We start from the raw sequence: 18,873 nt of genomic DNA on the forward strand, positions 1-18,873 counted from the left end.
ATTGAAGATATACAATGGGGAAATAAATTCATCAGGCAAAGAAAATGTTAAATCCAATAAATTCCTAACACAAAACATGCAAGAAATCTGGAACACCATGAAAGACCAAAACTAAAAATAATAAGGATAGAAGAAGGAGAAGAATTCCAGCTCAAAGGCATGGAAAACATACAAAATCATAGAAGGAAACTTTCCCAACTTAAAGAAGGACATGTCTATAAAGGTAAAAGCAGCTTACAGAACACCAGAGAGACTGGACCAGAACAAAAGTCCCCTCACCACATAATAATAAAGACATTAAATATATAGAATAAATAAAATTAAGATCTGCAAAGGAAAAAGGCCAAGTAACATAAAAGGCAGACCTAACAGAATTACACCTGACTTCTCAATAGAGACTCTAAAAGATAGAAGGTCCTGGACAGACATTTTTCAGACTAAGAGACTAAGGATGCCAGCCAAGACTATTATACCCAGCAAAACTTTCAATCACTGTAGATGGAGAAAACAAGATATTCCATGATAAAGCCAGATCTAAACAATACCAATCCACAAATCCAGCTCTACTGAAAGTACTAGAAAAAACCTTCAACCCAAGGAAGTTAGCTACACCCATGAAAACACAGGCAATAGATAATCTTAACACCAGAAAAATCCAAAGAAGGAAAGCACACACCACCACCACCAAAACAACAAAAAAAAATAACAAGAAATTAACAGTCACTGGTTATTAATATCCCTTAACATCAGTTAACTTAATTTGCCAATAAAAAGACACAGGCTAACAGAATGTATATGAAAACAGGATCCATCCTTCTGCTGCATGCAAGAAACACACCTCAACTTCAAAGACAGGCATTACATCAAAGTAAAGGGTTGGAAAAAGATTTTCCAATGAAACGGACCTAAGATGCAAGCTGGTGCAGCTGTCCTAATATCTAATAAGATAGACTTCAAAATAAAATTAATCAAAAGAGATAGAAAGGACTTTTCATAGTCATTGAAGGAAAATTTCATCAAGATGAAGTTTTTTATTGTTTTTATTGAGCTATGTATTTTTCTCCATTCACCTCCCTTTCTCTCCCCTCCCCTTCTACCCTCTCCCATGGTCCACATGCTCCCAATTTATTCAAGAGATCTTGTCTTTTTTATTTCCCATGTAGATTAGATCCATGTATGTCTCTCTTAGGGTCCTCATTGTTGTCTAGGTTCTCTGGGATTGTGAATTGTGGGCTCGTTTTCTTTGTTTTATGTCTAAAAGCCACTTATGAGTGACTACATATGACATTTCTTTTTCAGGGTCTGGGTTACCTTACTCAATATGAGGTTTTCTAGATCTATCCATTTGCCCACAGATTTCAAGTTTAAAAGGTCCTATTCCATCCCGGCTAAGGTCACCCTAACCTACTGAATGTGTCCTAATGATAATGCAGAAACTAAACACTTACTGTGGCTATCATTTGATCAAGATGCACCTGTGTCACATAAACCACCGAATTAACACCACAGACAGGTTGAGCTGCATCGTATTTGGGGCATCTCCAGAAGCATTGCAGGACCTGCAGACCCGGATTGCATCATGCCTTCTAGTCCCTCTTCTGTAGGCTCTGCCTGGGATATTATGTGAGATGTGCAGGGCAACATTTATGCTGTTATAGAAAAGAAAACAATGTGGAGAAGGACTTCAGATGTTTTTCTAAAGCATAATCTAAATGGGAGGAGTAGGAAGGACAGGAGGGGAAGACAAGGGGAGAAGGGGAGGGGGGAGAAAAACTTGAGGGAACGGGATAGTTGAGATGGAGGAAGGACAGAGATGAGAGCAAGGAAAGAGATATTTTGATTGAGGGAACCATTATGGGACTAACAAGAAACCTGGCACTAGAGAAATCCCCAGAAATTCACAAGGATGACACCAGCTAAGACCCTAAGCAATAGAAAAGAGGGTGCTCAAACTGGCCTTGCCCTGTAGTCAGACTGATGAATATCTTAAACATCACCATAGAACCTTCATCCAGCAACTGATGGAAAGAGAGGAGGAGACCTGTATTGAAGCATTGGGCTGAGCTCCCAAAGTCCAGCTGAAGAGTGGGAGGAGTGAGAATATGAGCAAAGAGGTCAAAGTGGGTTCACCCACTGAAACAGCTTACCTGAGCTAATTGGAGCTCACCAACTCCAGCTGGTCAGGGAAGGAAATAGCATAGGACCAGACTTGTCCCTCTGCATGTTGGCGACAGTTGTTTGGCTGGGGCAGTCTGTGGGGCCACTGTCAAGGTTTGTTGCTTCGAGGAAAGTGGAAGAGGTTGAAAAGGATCCCCAAGAACACACAAAGCGGAAAATTCCAGACACTGAATGCAAACATTGTCACGTACAGCTTTATTCTAAAATTCCAAACACGCCTTGGAATATCTGAGTGAATCACAACTTGTTTGTTGTGGAAGCAGCAGCATGTTCTGTTTTTATTTTCCAAGACTGAGATACAAAGTTCAAGATGATACCCAACCTAGCAGTAAGTCTGTACAAAAATGCTCAGCATCAGGAACCACCAGGGAAACACACATAAGATGCAGAATGCCGCACTGCCAGACTTCCTGAGTGGAAAGCGTTGGTAAAGCTGGGGCAACGGCACCCAGTGTGAACTGCTTATGGAAGTGTGAAGCTAAGCAGTTGTAAAAGGTTCCTCGTCCATCTACCAAGTGAGGCGAAAACATGCAATGCAATAAAAGTTTGAAGGTCATCCACATTTCCATCACAAGTAGGGAACAAGTAGTGGTTTTAAAAACAATAGGGTATTATTATCAATTTAAAAGAACAGCTACTGGAGTGTGTAAAAATGCAGAGAGTCTTCACAAACACATTACACACACACACACACACACACACACACACACACACACACACACACAGACATAAAAATTGAGTCTATTTGGTGTCCAGCAATGAAACAGTATAGGATGGGAATGGAATTCCGTCTAGCCTTGAATTTGTGGGCAGATGTTTCATTAGAAAAGGGCTCAGGGGACCTCTGCCCAGTTTGGGACTTTGCATCTCTTAGTAACAGATACAAAAGCAGAGCTTTATAGAATTGTCTGGACGATAAAGCTTGCTGTGCATACCCCCGGCTAGAAAACTGTGCTTCAGTTCCCCAGACTTGAAACCAACTGGCAGTTAATACTCAAGGTTGCTTTCATTTCCTGCTGGCATAAAAAATTGTGTGTGGAGAGGCATGAGAACTTCACTGAGAATTTGTGATTTTTCAGGTTTTTTTTTGAGAATTCATTTTGAAATGAGAGAGGCAGCTCCACACTCAACTCCCAGCATGCAGCTTTACCAAAACCTCCGAGTAAAGTAGAAAATATCCAAGACACGGGCACAGATGCACACACACACCCCTTACTTGTGACTTTGCCTTCCACACTCATAGCTTCCTGCAGACAACTGTCAACTGAAAAATAATGAAAACTTCCAGCATATTTGACTCCTCCATTGCAGTGCTGCCTTCTGAGTAGCATGCTGAGATGGCTTACAGTTCTGGTACCCGGTTATGACCAGCGTATCCGCTCTATGTATGCTACCCATTCATCGGTCACATCGGAGCCACCTCAGTTCTAGTGATCTTTATTTCCCCAAAGTGTAAAAGCTGTGATACTGAAATCTAGATATGTTAAAGACAAGCTCTCCGGGTGGTGGTGGCACACGACTTTAATCCCAGTGCTTGGGAAGCACAGACAGGAGAGTCTCTGGGTTCCAGGCCAGTTTGGTCTACATAGTGAGGTTCCGGACAGCCAGTGCTAAGCAGAATAAACCCTGTCTTGAAAATAAGAAACAAACAAACAAAAAGACAAGCTGTAAGGTGCTTATTAAGTTAAACTACGGAAGCTATAGCCTGCTAAGTTTGCTAATGTCCACAATAAGAACAAAGGTTTCCATGAAATTGAGAGAAAGGACAACAGGAACATAGTCCCAGTTTTGCAGAGACTCCTCAGGTCCCCCCCAGTTCCAACCACAGGATAGAAGTGTTGAGTTAAGGTGGAAAAGAAACTCAACAAGAGAGCTTTCAATTCTCAGTGGCTTCAGGTATCCACTGGGCATCCCGACACATAACCCCGTGAAGGTGCCTACTGTATGTCTTTCCTCTTTGTACGGCTGCTAAAGTCCAAGCAAACCAAGGTATCTCTACTAGTTAGGGCAGCACAACGGGCCACACACTTCCTCAGACTACCCTTGACCTCGCTGTTCCTAAGGCTGTAGATGAGGGGGTTCAGCATGGGGGTTGCAATAGTGTAGAATGCCGATACAACCTTATCATGGTTAGCCGACCTGGAAGATGTGGGTCTCATATAGATGAAAATGGCAGCTCCATAGAAGAGGCCCACTACGGCCAAGTGAGAGGCGCAAGTGGCAAAGGCCTTCTTGCGGGCTTCTATGGACCGCATTCGGAGGACAGTGGCCAAGATGAGGCCATACGATGTCAGGATGAGGGAGAAGGGGACCAGAAGCATCAACACACAGCAGATGTACATGACAAACTCAAAGGCAGATGTGTTACCACAAGCCAGGTGCAACAACACAGGGGCCTCACAAAAGAAGTGATCGATTTCGTTCCGGTTGCAAAACTGGAAGCTCATTGTGGCAGCAGCCTGCATGGCTCCATCAGCTGCGCCCAAGAACCAAGATCCCAAGGTCAGTCTCAAACATAACTGCCAGCTCATGAGAACCGGATAGCGCAGTGGGTAGCATATCGCCACGTAGCGGTCATAGGACATGGCCGCTAAGAGGAAGCACTCGCCACCTCCCAGTGTGAGGAAGAAGAAGATCTGGAAGCCACAGCCAGCCGTGGAGATGGATTTCTTGCCCGTTAAATACCCAGCTGCCATTGGGGGCACTGTGGTGGAGACCAGCATCAAGTCCATAAGAGAGAGCTGACTGAGGAGAAAGTACATGGGTGTGTGGAGCCGGCGGTCCTGCTGAATCAGGAGAAGCAGGAGGGCATTGCCTACCACAGAGTTGAGGGCCACAGTCAGAACCAGCACAAAGAGAACCAGGTGAGCTCTGGTGTGGTTAAAGAGTCCTAGAAGAATGAACCCGGCTGTAGCATTCCCCATGTCTGTGATTTACAGCAGGAGCAGCACTGCAAGTGTAGGGAGGGAATTGAGTTTCATCATCTGTGACGCTGTGTGAACTACGCATGCCCAAAAGGTTGCCTGTGAGAAATGGGGAAACCCACTTCAAATCCGTCTATGCTAGCAAAATGTTCCAACACAGTTACAACTTAACATAAATCTTTCCTCATTTCCAAGGTTTACCTGACACACGTCACCAGAACAGTGAGTTCAATAATGAATCAACGTTCTTTGTAAGCTGAACAGACTAGGTTCCCACAAAGCCAGTACATGCAGTAGAATCAAAACCCAGTGCCATTGTCCTTGGCTTCTCAGTCAGCCCTCCTTGTCAGCCACGTTCAGAGAGTCCGGTTTGATAGAATCCATCTTCTAAATTCTCTTAATGCCTCCAGATGAGAACTCGGCCCCTGTTAAGCAAAACTCCCTATTCTTTATTCCCACAGCTGCGGGCAGCCACTATTCTCTCTTCCTCAGTAATATGTGCCGCTGTGAAGCTTTGATGCTGCCACCCCACAGAACCCACCTATTTGTGACTGTACCTCAAGCCGTTTCCAAAGTCCCGAGGGCTCGTGGATGTCATGTCCGACCTCCCTTCATTTTTCAGGAAGTTAATGGTCCACTGTGTGGGACGTACTGTGATTGCTGCTCACCAGTCTGGGGCCAGTGCTGCAGGCCTTTCCCTCCCTCTGGGATACACGTGCCCCAGTTTGATAAGATGCTTCACAACAGATGTCGGAGTGTGTGTGTTGATAAAGAAATAAGATACCACACTAAACAGCAATGACAGATCTTTGCTTAGAACATGCAAGAGTGGTGCATGTGTTTTCAGAAAGTCAGTTTGATAGTTGCCCCTACTTCTCTGTTTCTTTAAAAACACATTTCTGTTTTGTCCTATGTATACAATGCTAGAGACCGGATATAGGGCCTCCTAAAGGCTTGTCAAGCTCTCTATCACTGAGATATATATTCACAGCCCTAGAAAAATATATATTAAGAAATTTCTACTTATATTTATAGTTTAGAAGATTAGAAATTATCTGCTCAACTTTTAGTGGCAAAAGATGGACATATTTTTAAGGTGAAATAAATGCTTAATAGTGGTCAGTCATTATAAATCTAATTGTGTGTTTAGTTTGTTTTATTAGAATTATTGCCTATATCTCTTTATACAAATGAGACCAGTTACTACTAATTAAAGTATTTATAAACCTCTACAGAGTAGACTATAGGGATAAATTCCTAAAACTGATCATGGAACTGAAACATGGTTGAAATTGGTCCTAAAGAATTAACTCATTTAGGAAACATGCTAAATTACTGGGCAATGAGACCTCCAGCTTGACTAGTGCAGGGAATGGGGAAATGTTTACCCTGAGAAATAAGGGCTTCTTTTTGCTCTCCTTGCTTTGTGTCCATCGGGTTGGACATTCCCTTGCCACATTCCACAGCTCTTCCTTAAAACTACGCTCGCATCTTCTGCATTTGAAATCACAGTCACAGACAGATGCCTTCTTTTCTTCCCGCAAAAGCCTTGTGAGAAACCTCAGAAAAGTCAGAATATATAGGTTCCTTCCACATTTCCCCAAATTCATTGTAAATATGTAATTTTAAAAGTCTATACTTCAGGATAGAAAAATAAAAATCAGCCTGCATGTGAAAAAGAGGTAGTAGCAGAGGACTTGTTTATATTGATAAAATTATGGGTTTGTTTTTAAAAAATTAACCTATTGCCAGCATGCGCTTACATACATTTTAATTCATTGAGGACTGAGATGTATAACACGGACGACTTTCTCTGTCAAATGTAGAGTGGTGGGACCAGATTTTCTATGTAGCCGAGAGCTCCTTGTTTCTTCAGTCTCCACCTCCCAAGTTCTGAGAATTGGAATTGTGTTTTCTAGAGTTAAAGTTCACAAATAATCAGACATGAAAAGGTTGGTATGACTTACCTGCAAGAGTTAAAACTGGTGTCCAGCAGGTTGGATCTGCAACCTCTGTGATGTACCTGGATGTCCCCACCTAGACGTAAGGGGAGGTGTGTCTAGCCTAGCCCTCTACCTCTCTCATATCAATGCCTGGGCTGATCTGTCATGAGGATGGCCCAATGCCAACATGGGCTGCAAACACTGTCCTATCAATACCCCAGAGCTGCCGTGGTGACATTCAGTGGCCAAAAGTGTTTACTGTGTTGAGAAATTAAAAAAATTCCCAAGAGATTGTGAATTGTCCACACATCTCATAAAGCTATGAATCATGGGAATGACAGAGGATGGCTCAGGAGAAAGAAATATAAATAAATGTCCTTGAAAAGGGATTGCAATTTCAAGTGTATGAACCAGTATGTCACGTGATTCTGGTATTCCTTGCACAGACTTCAGCAGATAGGAAGATTAAACTGTCTTCTATTCAGACCAGCTCAATTGTCAAAACAGCATTCAAAATAAAATGAAGCTCGTGGAGGGAATTACCTGTAGATTATTTTCTTCTTGGACTCAGTTTGAGACAATTAAATTTGTGTCTTATGCACCTATTTCTGTGCATTTGCAAGAAGCTGTTATATTTTGATTTTATATTTGCATTTTTAATCTGTATAGTAAAATAACAACAATAACAAAAACAACCTTAATAACAGTGACAGCATCTCCAGGCTGTATTCATATCAATGACACTTCTCAGGTTGAATATATATGGATTTCAGGACGTTTGCTTTTTTTTATTTTTAATTTTTTTAGGAATTCCCTGTGTAACAGCTCTGGCTGTCCTGGAACTTGCTCTGTAGACCAGGTTGGCCTCAAACTCACAGCGATGCCTGCCTCAGCCTCCCGAGTACCACCCAGCTGATCCTTTGCTTTTGATGTTTTCCAATGCTGGGTACCCTGGGAACTTGGATGCATGACTTGCGACTTCTGAGTTATCTACTGCTATATAGAGATTCCAGATTCTACAACTGGAAATAGATAAATGGAAACAAAATAAAGCAATAATTCTTTATCATGGATTATGTGTTAGGGAAATACACCTGGTTAAAAAATGTACGATAATTTGGTAAACTGCAATTTCCATTGAATTTTATTTAAAGAAAAGTACAGGTACAGTTTTTTACATTATTTAACATTTATTTACCTACTTATATAAAACTGAGCATCATGTAATTCAGGCTGGCTTAATAGTAAACTATTAAACTAGCTTAGTAGCAGAGGCTGGCCTTGAACCTCTGATTCTTTTACCTCTTCCTCCCAACTGCTGGGATTGCCACCACAGTAGGGTTTATCTGTTGCTGGAGATGGAAGCACTTACCAACTGAGCCACTCCCTCAATTCTTTGCTTAGATTTCTTTCATCAAATTGAAACTTAATCAAACTAGCAAATCCTACTTGGATTTATAATTGTTCAAAGGTGTACAGGCTAAATTTTTATTTATTTATTTAATTATTATTATTATTATTATTATTATTATTATTACTACTACAAATTTTCACCTCCTCTCCTCCTCCCATTTCCCTCCCCCTTCCCCCATTCCCCTCTTCTCCTCCCTCTCCAGCCCAAAGAGCAGTCAGGGTTCCCTGCCCTGTGGGAAGTCCAAGGTCCTCCCCCCTCCATCCAGGTTTAGGAAGGTGAGGATCCAAACAGACTAGGTTCCCACAAAGCCGGTACATGGAGTAGAATCCTCTAGAGGGGTTCCCAGGTGTCCGAGGAGATGTTCCTTGAGCAGCTGAGGAGAGGGCGCCTGAACTGGCCCTATACTATAGCCACTCTGATGAATATCTTGTATACCACCATAGAACCTTCATCTGGCGATGGATGGAGATAGAGACAGAGACCCACGTTGGAGCACTGGACTGAGCTCCCAAGGTCCAAATGAGGAGCAGAAAGAGAGAACATGAGCAAGGAAGTCAGGCCTGTGAGGGGTGCGCCCACCCACTGCGACAGTGGGGCCGATCTAATGGGAACTTCCTAAGGCCAGCTGGACTGGGTCTGATGGAGCCTGTGATCAAACCGGACTCTCTGAACGTGGCTTACATAGAGGGCTGACTGAGAAGCCAAGGACAATGGCACTGGGTTTTGTACAGGCTAAATTTAAGCCCACATTACAAACAGCAAAAACCCCTAGGCTCCAGGTGAGGACAGTCGGGCACCATGGACATTCTGCGCAGAAGCTTTCAACAGGAGAGTGAGTGTCCTTCCCGACAAAGCTTATGTCCCTTTCTGTTCTGACCACTGCTGTGCTGGGGTCTCTAGAGGCTATCAAGAGACGCTGCCCTGTCACAGAATGGACACTGTCGCATGACTAAATCAAGTCCTGAGATAGTCTATGGAGTTCAAGGATGAGTAGAGGCATTCAGAGACCGGCGAGAGAAAGAATGGTGCTTAGAAGCTCTGGGGAGCCAAGGGTGCACCCCATGTGAGTATCTGGTGTGGATTCCATAAGGGCTGTATGACTAGGGTGAGTATCGAGGTCACCCATCCTGAGGATGGACTGTATCTGCCAAGTGCACAGCACAGCGGCTCGGGTCAGCCATCTTTAATGAGGGAGGGATTCATACTCTACCGTTGCCTTCTCATTCAGAGAAGGTGCTCCTGGGATTCATGGAGGATACACATGCAAGGATGGGGATCCAGGAAGCTGGGGAGTCCTGTCAGGATCGACACCTAAAGAGGAATTAAGCAGAATTGAGCAAATGGTGAATATGAACTGTGATGCCCAGGGTTAAACCCTCCAGACTCCTCAGGAAGATAGGGGAGAGGCTCTGAGAGTCTCGAAGTGGCCATGCACTTGGGCTTTAGCGTCGCTGCAAGGATACCGGTTGTGGTTTGCTCCCAGAAACGGACTGTGACCTTGGTCTTAACAGTTTTTCCCAACAAGAAAAACACCTTGAGAGGAACTTAGCTAAGAACTGGCGGATTCCTACATCCTAGGCAACTCTGGGGAGTTGGGACTTTTGAGTACTGAAGGGGAAAAGTTGTGAGTATGGCAGAAACACATCCCATCCCAGATTCTGTTCACAGCCACTTCCTTAGAACACGGAGGTGGGTGCTTTGCTGGGGCACACCAAAAACAGATAACAATGGTCAATAGTTCACCAAAATAGAAGAGTTCCTGAAAGCACCAGCACCAGAGAAAGATTGGGACAGGCAGGAGCTGTGAAAAGGGGTAGGTCTGTCTGCCTTTATACAGAGTGGCCCCAGGGTCAGCTCAGTCTCTGCTGCCAATGCCTTTCCTGAGATCCAAGGATGTGGCTTGCCCAGTGTGCCTTTGTTTTGCTGAATGGTGTAAGTCCTTGGTAGAAAAACTGTGATGTAGGTGTGTCTTCTATCTATCTGATGATTTCATTGGATAATTAATAAAGAAACTGCCTGGCCCATCTGATAGACTGGCCCTTAGGTGGGTGGAGTAGACAGAACAGGAAGAAGGAAGTGAGGTAGATGGCTCAGTCAGATGTCACGCCTCTCCTAAGTTAGACAGACCACCGTGCCTCTCCTCAGAGAGAAGCCAGACGCGATGAAGCTCCAGCCCAAGATGGACGTACGCTAGAATCTACCTGGTAAGGCACCACTTTGTGGTGCTACACAGATTATTAGATATGGGTTAGTCAAGATGTGAGTAAGAGGCTGAAAATAATGGGCCAGGCAGTATTGAAAAGAATACAGTTTCCATGTAATTATTTCGGGTGTAAAACTAGCCGGTGGCCGGGAGCTGGGGTGGCGGGAAGGCGGCCCGCAGCTCCACACTACAGAGTGGCGCTCAACGTGGACAACTGAATCCACAGAAAGCTTGAGAAAGCTTGGGAAAGAATAGAGTAAAGCATGTTTTCTTGATAACAGCAACTTCTCGGGTCTGAGCAAGCACTCTCATCTAAGAGAGGCTTCCTGACTCAGCTTCAGCTGCAAACCCTGCAGCTCATTAAGAGGTCCTGCCACAAAACACTTAAATGGTGTTGATGAAAAGCTGACTGCATGCTTGTTTGTTTTCAGCGGTAGCAGGAAAAAAGTGCTGTTTTAAAATGCTGGCGTTCTGGTCCGTCCTGCCATGGCAAACTCTGACTCTTTCAAGCAGGCGGTCCTAACTATGGAGCTTTTGATTGTTGTTGAACACTGTTGCAGCTTGCTTGCTGGCAGGGACCTTGATCCACCACAGAGCTGTGGTGATAAACATGGCTACAACCAGTGCCTCTGCCATGAGGCTGGAAAGCTAAGGAATGGGCTGGATCTAGCTGTCAAAGTCACGGCTTTAGTCCTACTGATATTGTTTGGTAAAGACTCATGTAGTCAGAAAGAGAGATATACAGTAAAAGAAAAATTCAAAGTCGAAGAAAATGTCTAAGTGGTTTACACTGTGTTAAAAATATATGCAGGCTAAAGGTTAAAGTTCTTAAAAGTAAAAAAAAAGAAAAAGAAAAAAAAGGAAGTAGTTTGTTGTGGTGGTACACACCTTTAATCCCAACACTTGGGAGGCAGAGGTGGATTGACCTCTGTGACCTCAAGGTGTGGCAGAAGACACCTTTAATCCGAATGCCTGGGAGGCAGAGACGGAAAGATCTCTGTGAGTTCAAGGTGTTGTAGCACACACCTTTAATCCCAGCACTGGGGAGGCAGAGACAGACGGATTTCTGAGAGTTCAAGGACAGCCTGGTCTACAGAGTTATTCCAGGACAAAGATATACAGAGACCCTGTCTCAAAAAATAAAAGTAAAAATAAACGAAATAGAGGTTAAAATAAAGCCGCACAAAGATGGAAAATACACAGAGAATCTTGATACTGTATGCTATTATGCTCTTTTTGAATTGTTTGAATGCTGAGGAAGGAGCAACAGCTGCTAAAAGATATTTGTTTACAAATGCTGCTGAACTAATCCAAGAAAGATATCTTGAAAATACCTTGACTTCAGAATTTGGACCTAAGGATATGATACTTTGGAAAAGAGATTCTTCTTTTATTTTTTACAGAAAATGAGACCCATTGGATTGCTTCTATCCCAATATGGTATGATAGACCACGCCCTCCTGAAAGGTTGCTGTGAGCACCTTCAGAAAATTACTTCACCCAACTGATGACTGAGATGAACCTGGCACACAGGTTACACCATGAAATATCTGATTAACAGCGTCCCCATTCAGCAGGAAGCAGTTTGGAGAGAAATAACTACGTCCATGTTCCCAAATATTGTTTATAAGTGTTCTTTTACATTTAAAGGGGGATATGATATAGATATGAATAATTTCCATTGGTAAGATTTTGCTTAATTGATAGAGATTTAAGGTCAATTTTGTTATATGTATATGTTATATGTATTTTTGATACTGATTAAGGTATTGTGATTGTGTAGTTCATTTTAAAAATGTAATGTATAATTAAGAAATATAGGTTGTTAATGGATAATCATTGATAATAGTAAAGCTTATAGTCATGTTATTTAGATTTTCTAGATATATAGAGATATATTTCAGTTAGATAGGCATACTTCATATCTTCCAAAGACTACAGAATATTGCATTTTAAATGTCTTAATAAGTTAGGGTTTTTCATGACAATGAGACATGTCTGCTCCTGGCAGCACCAATCTACTTCAAGAGGAAGATGGGCATCGAAGAGGCTCCTTATTGAGTTTGATAGCCATTTGGGCAAGAAACTGCTCTTGCCTGGACTATTGCATAAACTGGACACAGAGAACCCTCAGAGAGAGGACTGCTGAACTTGCCTAGAGGTGAGATGATCTCTTTGGGTTCCTGATTCATGAAAGAGTCTGCGAGACATTCTGCAGGACACAGCAGATAGTGACTGAACTGTCTTTGAAATTTCCTGCTTCATGGGAAACTCTGCTGGATACTGTGGGCCTATAGGCCGAAGATAGATGCCCCAACAATACAAAAGAACTTTGGGTGACTGTCCAGGCAGCGAGATGTCTCTATCATTTCTAGAGTTATATGGAAATTGCATATTTCTTATTTACTTAGGTAATATTGTGTTCTTCTGAAGTCTTTGATGGAGCTGAAGAATAGATAGATAGTTATAGTTGTTTTCCTTTGTTATGATAAAGGATAAAGTAGATATAAATATTGTAACTGTAATTTTTGCATGATAACTGTTTTGTTATATGTAATTTTACTATGTTAAAGTGAAAGCTTTTCTTTTTTGTTTAAACAGAAAAAGGGGAAATGATGTAGGTGTGTCTTCTATCTATCTGATGATTTCATTGGATAATTAATAAAGAAACTGCCTGGCCCATCTGATAGACTGGCCCTTAGGTGGGTGGAGTAGACAGAACAGGAAGAAGGAAGTGAGGTAGATGGCTCAGTCAGATGTCACGCCTCTCCTAAGTTAGACAGACCACCGTGCCTCTCCTCAGAGAGAAGCCAGACGCGATGAAGCTCCAGCCCAAGATGGACGTACGCTAGAATCTACCTGGTAAGGCACCACTTTGTGGTGCTACACAGATTATTAGATATGGGTTAGTCAAGATGTGAGTAAGAGGCTGAAAATAATGGGCCAGGCAGTATTGAAAAGAATACAGTTTCCATGTAATTATTTCGGGTGTAAAACTAGCCGGTGGCCGGGAGCTGGGGTGGCGGGAAGGCGGCCCGCAGCTCCACACTACAAAACTGGTTGGTACACAGCAAACATGCAAACAAATTGTGGACCCCTCCACCAAGAAAACTTGCCTGTCCTTCCTGTGACAAGCTCTGAGGCTGAAAGTTGGCTCAAAGCAGCCAACAGGGTGATGAACTGTGATGTTTGCCTCTGTGGAAGTTCCTAGAATTTGTATCTCCCTTCCTTCCTTTTGCATCCGATGTGCTATTTAACACACCTGTACTTGGTGTCTCTCTCCATTCTCTGAGGCCATAACAGGATACCATCTCCTGGGTACCAAAGAAGGAATGTTCATTCTCCAGTGTTCTGCAATGGGGAAAGTCTAAATTCAAGGGTCCTGCATCTGTCAGGGGCCAGATTCTCTATTAGCATATGGTGGAAGGACAAGGAAATGCCAGAGGGGGCTGAAAATGAAAGAGGGGGCTATACTTGGAATGGACTGAACTTTGAAGACAGCCTGACTGTTTGGCACGTCAGTGATTGTGGAGGGATTGGAACATTGCGAGTCCAGAACCAAACAATCTTTGGTAAACTTTAGTCTTCACCTGTATGTGACCTAACATACGAATGACTGCTAAGAAAATCCTTTGGGATGTGCAGAGCACTGGCTTCCAACAGACCAAGAACAGAGTCAGATAGCTCGTGAACCTGTACCTGAGATGTCCCTGTAACCTTCATTGGAACTTGCCTACCTGCTGTTCCCCCAAAATGTGTTTGAAAGACGTATTGATTTTGAAACTTTTTTATTTTATTACTAGAAAAAACTTCACAAGACTGGCACCATGTTGGAACATGGAACTGGGAATCACCTAAATCTGGAGGGGCCATGGTCACTCATATTTGACTCTAGAATAAACTCTCTCTTATTCATTTTGAGGTGAGTTGTGAGGTTATTTTTTTGGTATGGAAATTGGCTCACTATTATTTTGTTTTATTACTTGAGACAGGGTCTTATGTAATCCACCTGCCCTATAACTTACAATTCTTCTGTATGGCTGGTTTTGTTGCCATACTGAGCAAACTTTAATAATAACACTTTAATAATGGCACAAATGCTCTCCCACCATGTCAGTGGAGCCCTGAGGCCTAACCACTTCTTAAAGATCTCATCTTTAAACACCCTGAAAATAGAGATTTGGAAATCTCATAATGATTCCTAATTTTTTTGGTTAGTGATATTTGTTTTGTTCTTAAAGACATTAAATATAGAGCCGGGCGGTGGTGGCGCACGCCTTTAATCCCAGCACTTGGGAGGCAGAGGCAGGCGGATCTCTGTGAGTTCAAGGCCAGCCTGGTCTACTAGAGCTAGTTCCAGGACAGGCTCCAAAGCTACAGAGAAACCCTGTCTCGAAAAACCAAAAAAAAAAAAAAAGACGTTAAATATAGATACAGTTTTAAAGCCATAAGCCCTACATGCCCGTCTCCTTTTTAAAAATTCTTTAAATTGTAAATAATTTTGGAAAATTCCCCTGAAACATTTTGACATATGTTTTATGCAATTATGTTTATGTTTAATAATTCTTACTGGTTATGTATTTCATTACAATTTACTTTGTAATAACAATCAATTAGGCACTACATTTTTCAAAGTTATTATCCATTTATTCTTTTTCCTCTTATGTTTCACATCATATAATGGAAACTGAGTTATATGATTAAAGTCTAGTTAACAGACCTGTGTCACTGGCTCTCATCTTGAAGACCTTATTTGAAAACAAGCAGAGTAGCTCGCCCAAGGGACACCAGCAGGGCAAGTTGATTTTACATTTATTTTCAAACACTTGGTAAAATTTAGAACATAAAATAACAAATGAGAGTCATATAAGTTAATACAACACTCAAGAGTGAGCTCAATGGAAGAGATAAGCTGAGCCATTGAGTGAGGTGTGCCTAAGCTGAGTAGGGCTGTTTTGGTGACCTTCCCTCTGGATGTTTATCACACTGTCTTCTGCAGCCACTTCCTCAGGGCTCCCTTGACCTCCTTGTTCCTCACACTGTATATGAGGGGGTTCAGCACCGGCGTGAAGATCGTGTAGAAGGCAGACACCACTTTGTCGCGCTCTCCTGGCTGATGGGACTTAGGCCTCATGTAGATGAACATGATGGCCCCGTAGAATAGCCCCACCACAGCCAGGTGCGAAGAGCAGGTGGCAAAGGCCTTCTTCCGGGCTGCTGAGGATCGCATGTGGAGTACTGCAACCAGGATGAGGGAGTAGGAAGCCAGGATGAGGCACAGAGGGATCAGGAGCATAAGGACGCAGCAAATGTACATGAAGAACTCAAAGACTTTGGTGTCGGCACAGGCGAGGCGCACCAGAGAAGGCGCCTCACAGAAGAAGTGGTTGATAGTTCGAGAGTGGCAAAAGGGGAAACTCAAAATGGTGCCCGCTTGCATCAACCCATCAGCGGCTCCCAGGAACCAAGAGCCCAAGGTCAGATGCACGCACAGCTTGGAGCTCATGAGGACATGGTAGCGCAGGGGCTGACATACAGCCACGTAGCGGTCATAGGACATGGCTGCCAGGAGGAAGCACTCGCCCCCTGCCAGGGTGAGAAACAGGAAGATCTGGGAGCCACAGCCTGTAGGGGAGATGGACCTCATGCTCATCAAGTAGTTGGCTGCCATCTTGGGGATGATGGTGGACACCAGCATCATGTCCATGAGGGAGAGTTGGCTGAGAAGGAAGTACATGGGCGTGTGGAGCCTGGGGTCCCTGCAGATGAGAAGGATCATGAGGGCGTTTCCCATCAGGGAGGCGGTGAAGATCACCAACACAACAGAAAACAGGAGCAGGTGGACTCGTGTGTGGCTGAAGAGCCCGAGAAGAATGAAGTCCAATGCTGTGCTGTTACTGGGAGGCTCCATGACTCTGGTCAAACCTGGAAGACAGGAGGATTTGTTGTTGTTGTTGTTTGTTTGTTTTTTGAGATAGGCTGTCATGGAACTACCTCTGTAGACCAGGCTGGCCTCAGACTCAGAGATCTGCCTGCCTCTGCCTCCCGCAGTGCTGGGATTAAAGGCACATGCCGCCATGCCTGGTCTGAAAATGACTTTTTCTTTTAAAAAGTGACTTCCAATATCCTTAAAATCTTTGTCCAAATTTCAATTTAGTGAAATAATTAATAATTATTTTTTTCTGCAACCTGATGCTGAGGTTGTGGATTGTGGGTAAGAACACTTGCTACACAAGTTTGAAGATATGAATTTGGATTTCAGAGCTCACATAAAAAGCTAGGTGTGGTCCTCATGTGTCTGTAGCTTAGCTCTGAAGGGCAGAGACCAAATGATTTCTAGTTGTCTCTGGCTCCAACCTAGAGACTCTGCCTCAAAGAAGGAAGGCAGAGACTGATACAGGAGGACATCAACACCCTCCTCTGGCCTGCCCGTGAACCCACACACATGGGTGTGTATTACAGACACACACACACACACACACACACACAGAGTGCCACAGACACCATACCCCCACCACAGCATAACACACACACACATACACACAGAGTGTTGCACACACCATACCCCTACCACACCACAACACACACACACATACACACACAGAGTGCCACACACATAACACACACACATAGAGTGCCACACACACCATACCCCCACCACACCATAACACACACACACATACACAGAGTGTCACACACACCATACCCCCACCTCACCATAACACACACACAGAGTGCCATACACACATACCCCCACCACACCATAACACACACACACACACACAGAGTGTCACACACACCATACCCCCACATACCATAACACACACACATAATACACATAGTGTTGCACACACCATACCCCCACCTCACTATAACACACACACACAGAGTGCCATAGACACCATACCCCCACCACACCATAACACACACACACACACACACACTTCTGCATTATCCACATTTATTTCACCATATTTTAACTTTCAACTGAATTAAATGAAACATACAGAATGCACAGTCTACTGCCCATGTGTTTTACCCCTATACCTATATTAATCACGACATTAAGAAGCATTGTTGCGGGGGCTGGAGAGATGGCTCAGAGGTTAAGAGCACTGCCTGCTCTTCCAAAGGTCCTGAGTTCAATTCCCAGCAACCACATGGTGGCTCACAACCATCTGTAATGGGGTCTGGTGCCCTCTTCTGGCCTGAAGGAATACACACAGACAGAATATTGTATACATAATAAATAAATAAATATTAAAAAAAGAAGCATTGTTGCATGATTCCAATTTCCTACAGTTTGGTATTTGTCAGTTGGGAGAATCCTAAATTCTTGTACATTTGTGAATGCTGCCGTGACCCGACCCATGACCTTTGCACCTTTCTTACGTATCTATTCAAGTAGCTCCATATGAGGGTAAGGCGGAACTCTTTGCCCTAAAGGAAACACACACGGCTGAGTTTCTCTATTCCATGTATGAGGCCCTGTTGTCCTATAGCACATGTAATGATCACCACAGATGACGACACATGCTTCATGCCCCAGGACCATGCCTCACACTATCAACACTTCCCTGATGAGAAGGGCCATTGGTCCATGTAGATTTCTTCTCTCTCTCCCTCTTTGGTTTATCGACAGGGATTCTCTGTGTAACAGTTCTGACTGTCCTGGAATTCGCTTTGTCGACCAGACTTATAACTCACTGAGATCTGTCTGTCTCTGCCTCTCCAGTGCTGACATTAAAGGTGTATGCCAGCACATTAAAGGTGTGTTTTCATCTTCTGATGGTTAAGTGTCAGGTGTAACAACAGACATTATTCATGGAACTGCCAGAGTGTTAGTAGTTTTAAGTTGCCCGTGTCTTGATGCGGAGGCAGAAAAACCTCCTAACCTTTGGGCTAACCTGAAAAACTGCATGTGAAATTTTATTCTCACTGGGTGCTCTGGTGCATGCCTTTTATTCCAGTACCTAGGCAGCAGAGGCAAGTGGATCTCTGCGAGTTCTGGGGCGGGCTGGTTTAGAAAGTTCCAGGACAGCCAAGGGTACACAGTGAGACTCTATTAAAAAAAGAAGAAAATATTTTTTATACTAAAAATATTTCTTATGTATTTTGTGACATGTACAGTGGCCTGTCATAGTTATACATATTGCATATATCTTCAACCTATTTCACACACTTCAAGTTATTATAATGCACCATTTTAAA

At 43.4% G+C, this 18,873-nt stretch overlaps 2 protein-coding genes across 2 annotated transcripts; both read right to left on the minus strand.

Annotated features, from left to right (window-relative positions):
• Positions 1-4,115: 4,115 nt before the first annotated feature.
• LOC119811478 (olfactory receptor 2T8-like) lies at positions 4,116-5,102 on the minus strand. Its single transcript, XM_038325408.1, has one exon. The coding sequence runs from the start codon at positions 5,100-5,102 to the stop codon at positions 4,116-4,118; it is 987 nt and encodes a 328-aa protein (XP_038181336.1).
• Positions 5,103-15,643: 10,541 nt separating this feature from the next.
• On the minus strand, positions 15,644-16,573 carry LOC119813260 (olfactory receptor 2T33-like). The gene has a single exon (XM_038328478.1). It carries the CDS (start codon positions 16,571-16,573, stop codon positions 15,644-15,646), a length of 930 nt encoding a protein of 309 aa, XP_038184406.1.
• Between the last annotated feature and the right edge of the window lie 2,300 nt (positions 16,574-18,873).

The sequence above is a fragment of the Arvicola amphibius genome, chromosome 4, assembly GCF_903992535.2.
Source record: "Arvicola amphibius chromosome 4, mArvAmp1.2, whole genome shotgun sequence".
Classification (NCBI taxonomy): Eukaryota; Metazoa; Chordata; class Mammalia; order Rodentia; family Cricetidae; genus Arvicola; species Arvicola amphibius.

Excerpts from the sequence above, each read along its gene's own strand:
- LOC119811478 (XM_038325408.1), bottom strand. The coding sequence starts at position 5,102 with ATGGGGAATGCTACAGCCGGGTTCATTCTTCTAGGACTCTTTAACCAC.
- LOC119813260 (XM_038328478.1), bottom strand. The coding sequence starts at position 16,573 with ATGGAGCCTCCCAGTAACAGCACAGCATTGGACTTCATTCTTCTCGGG.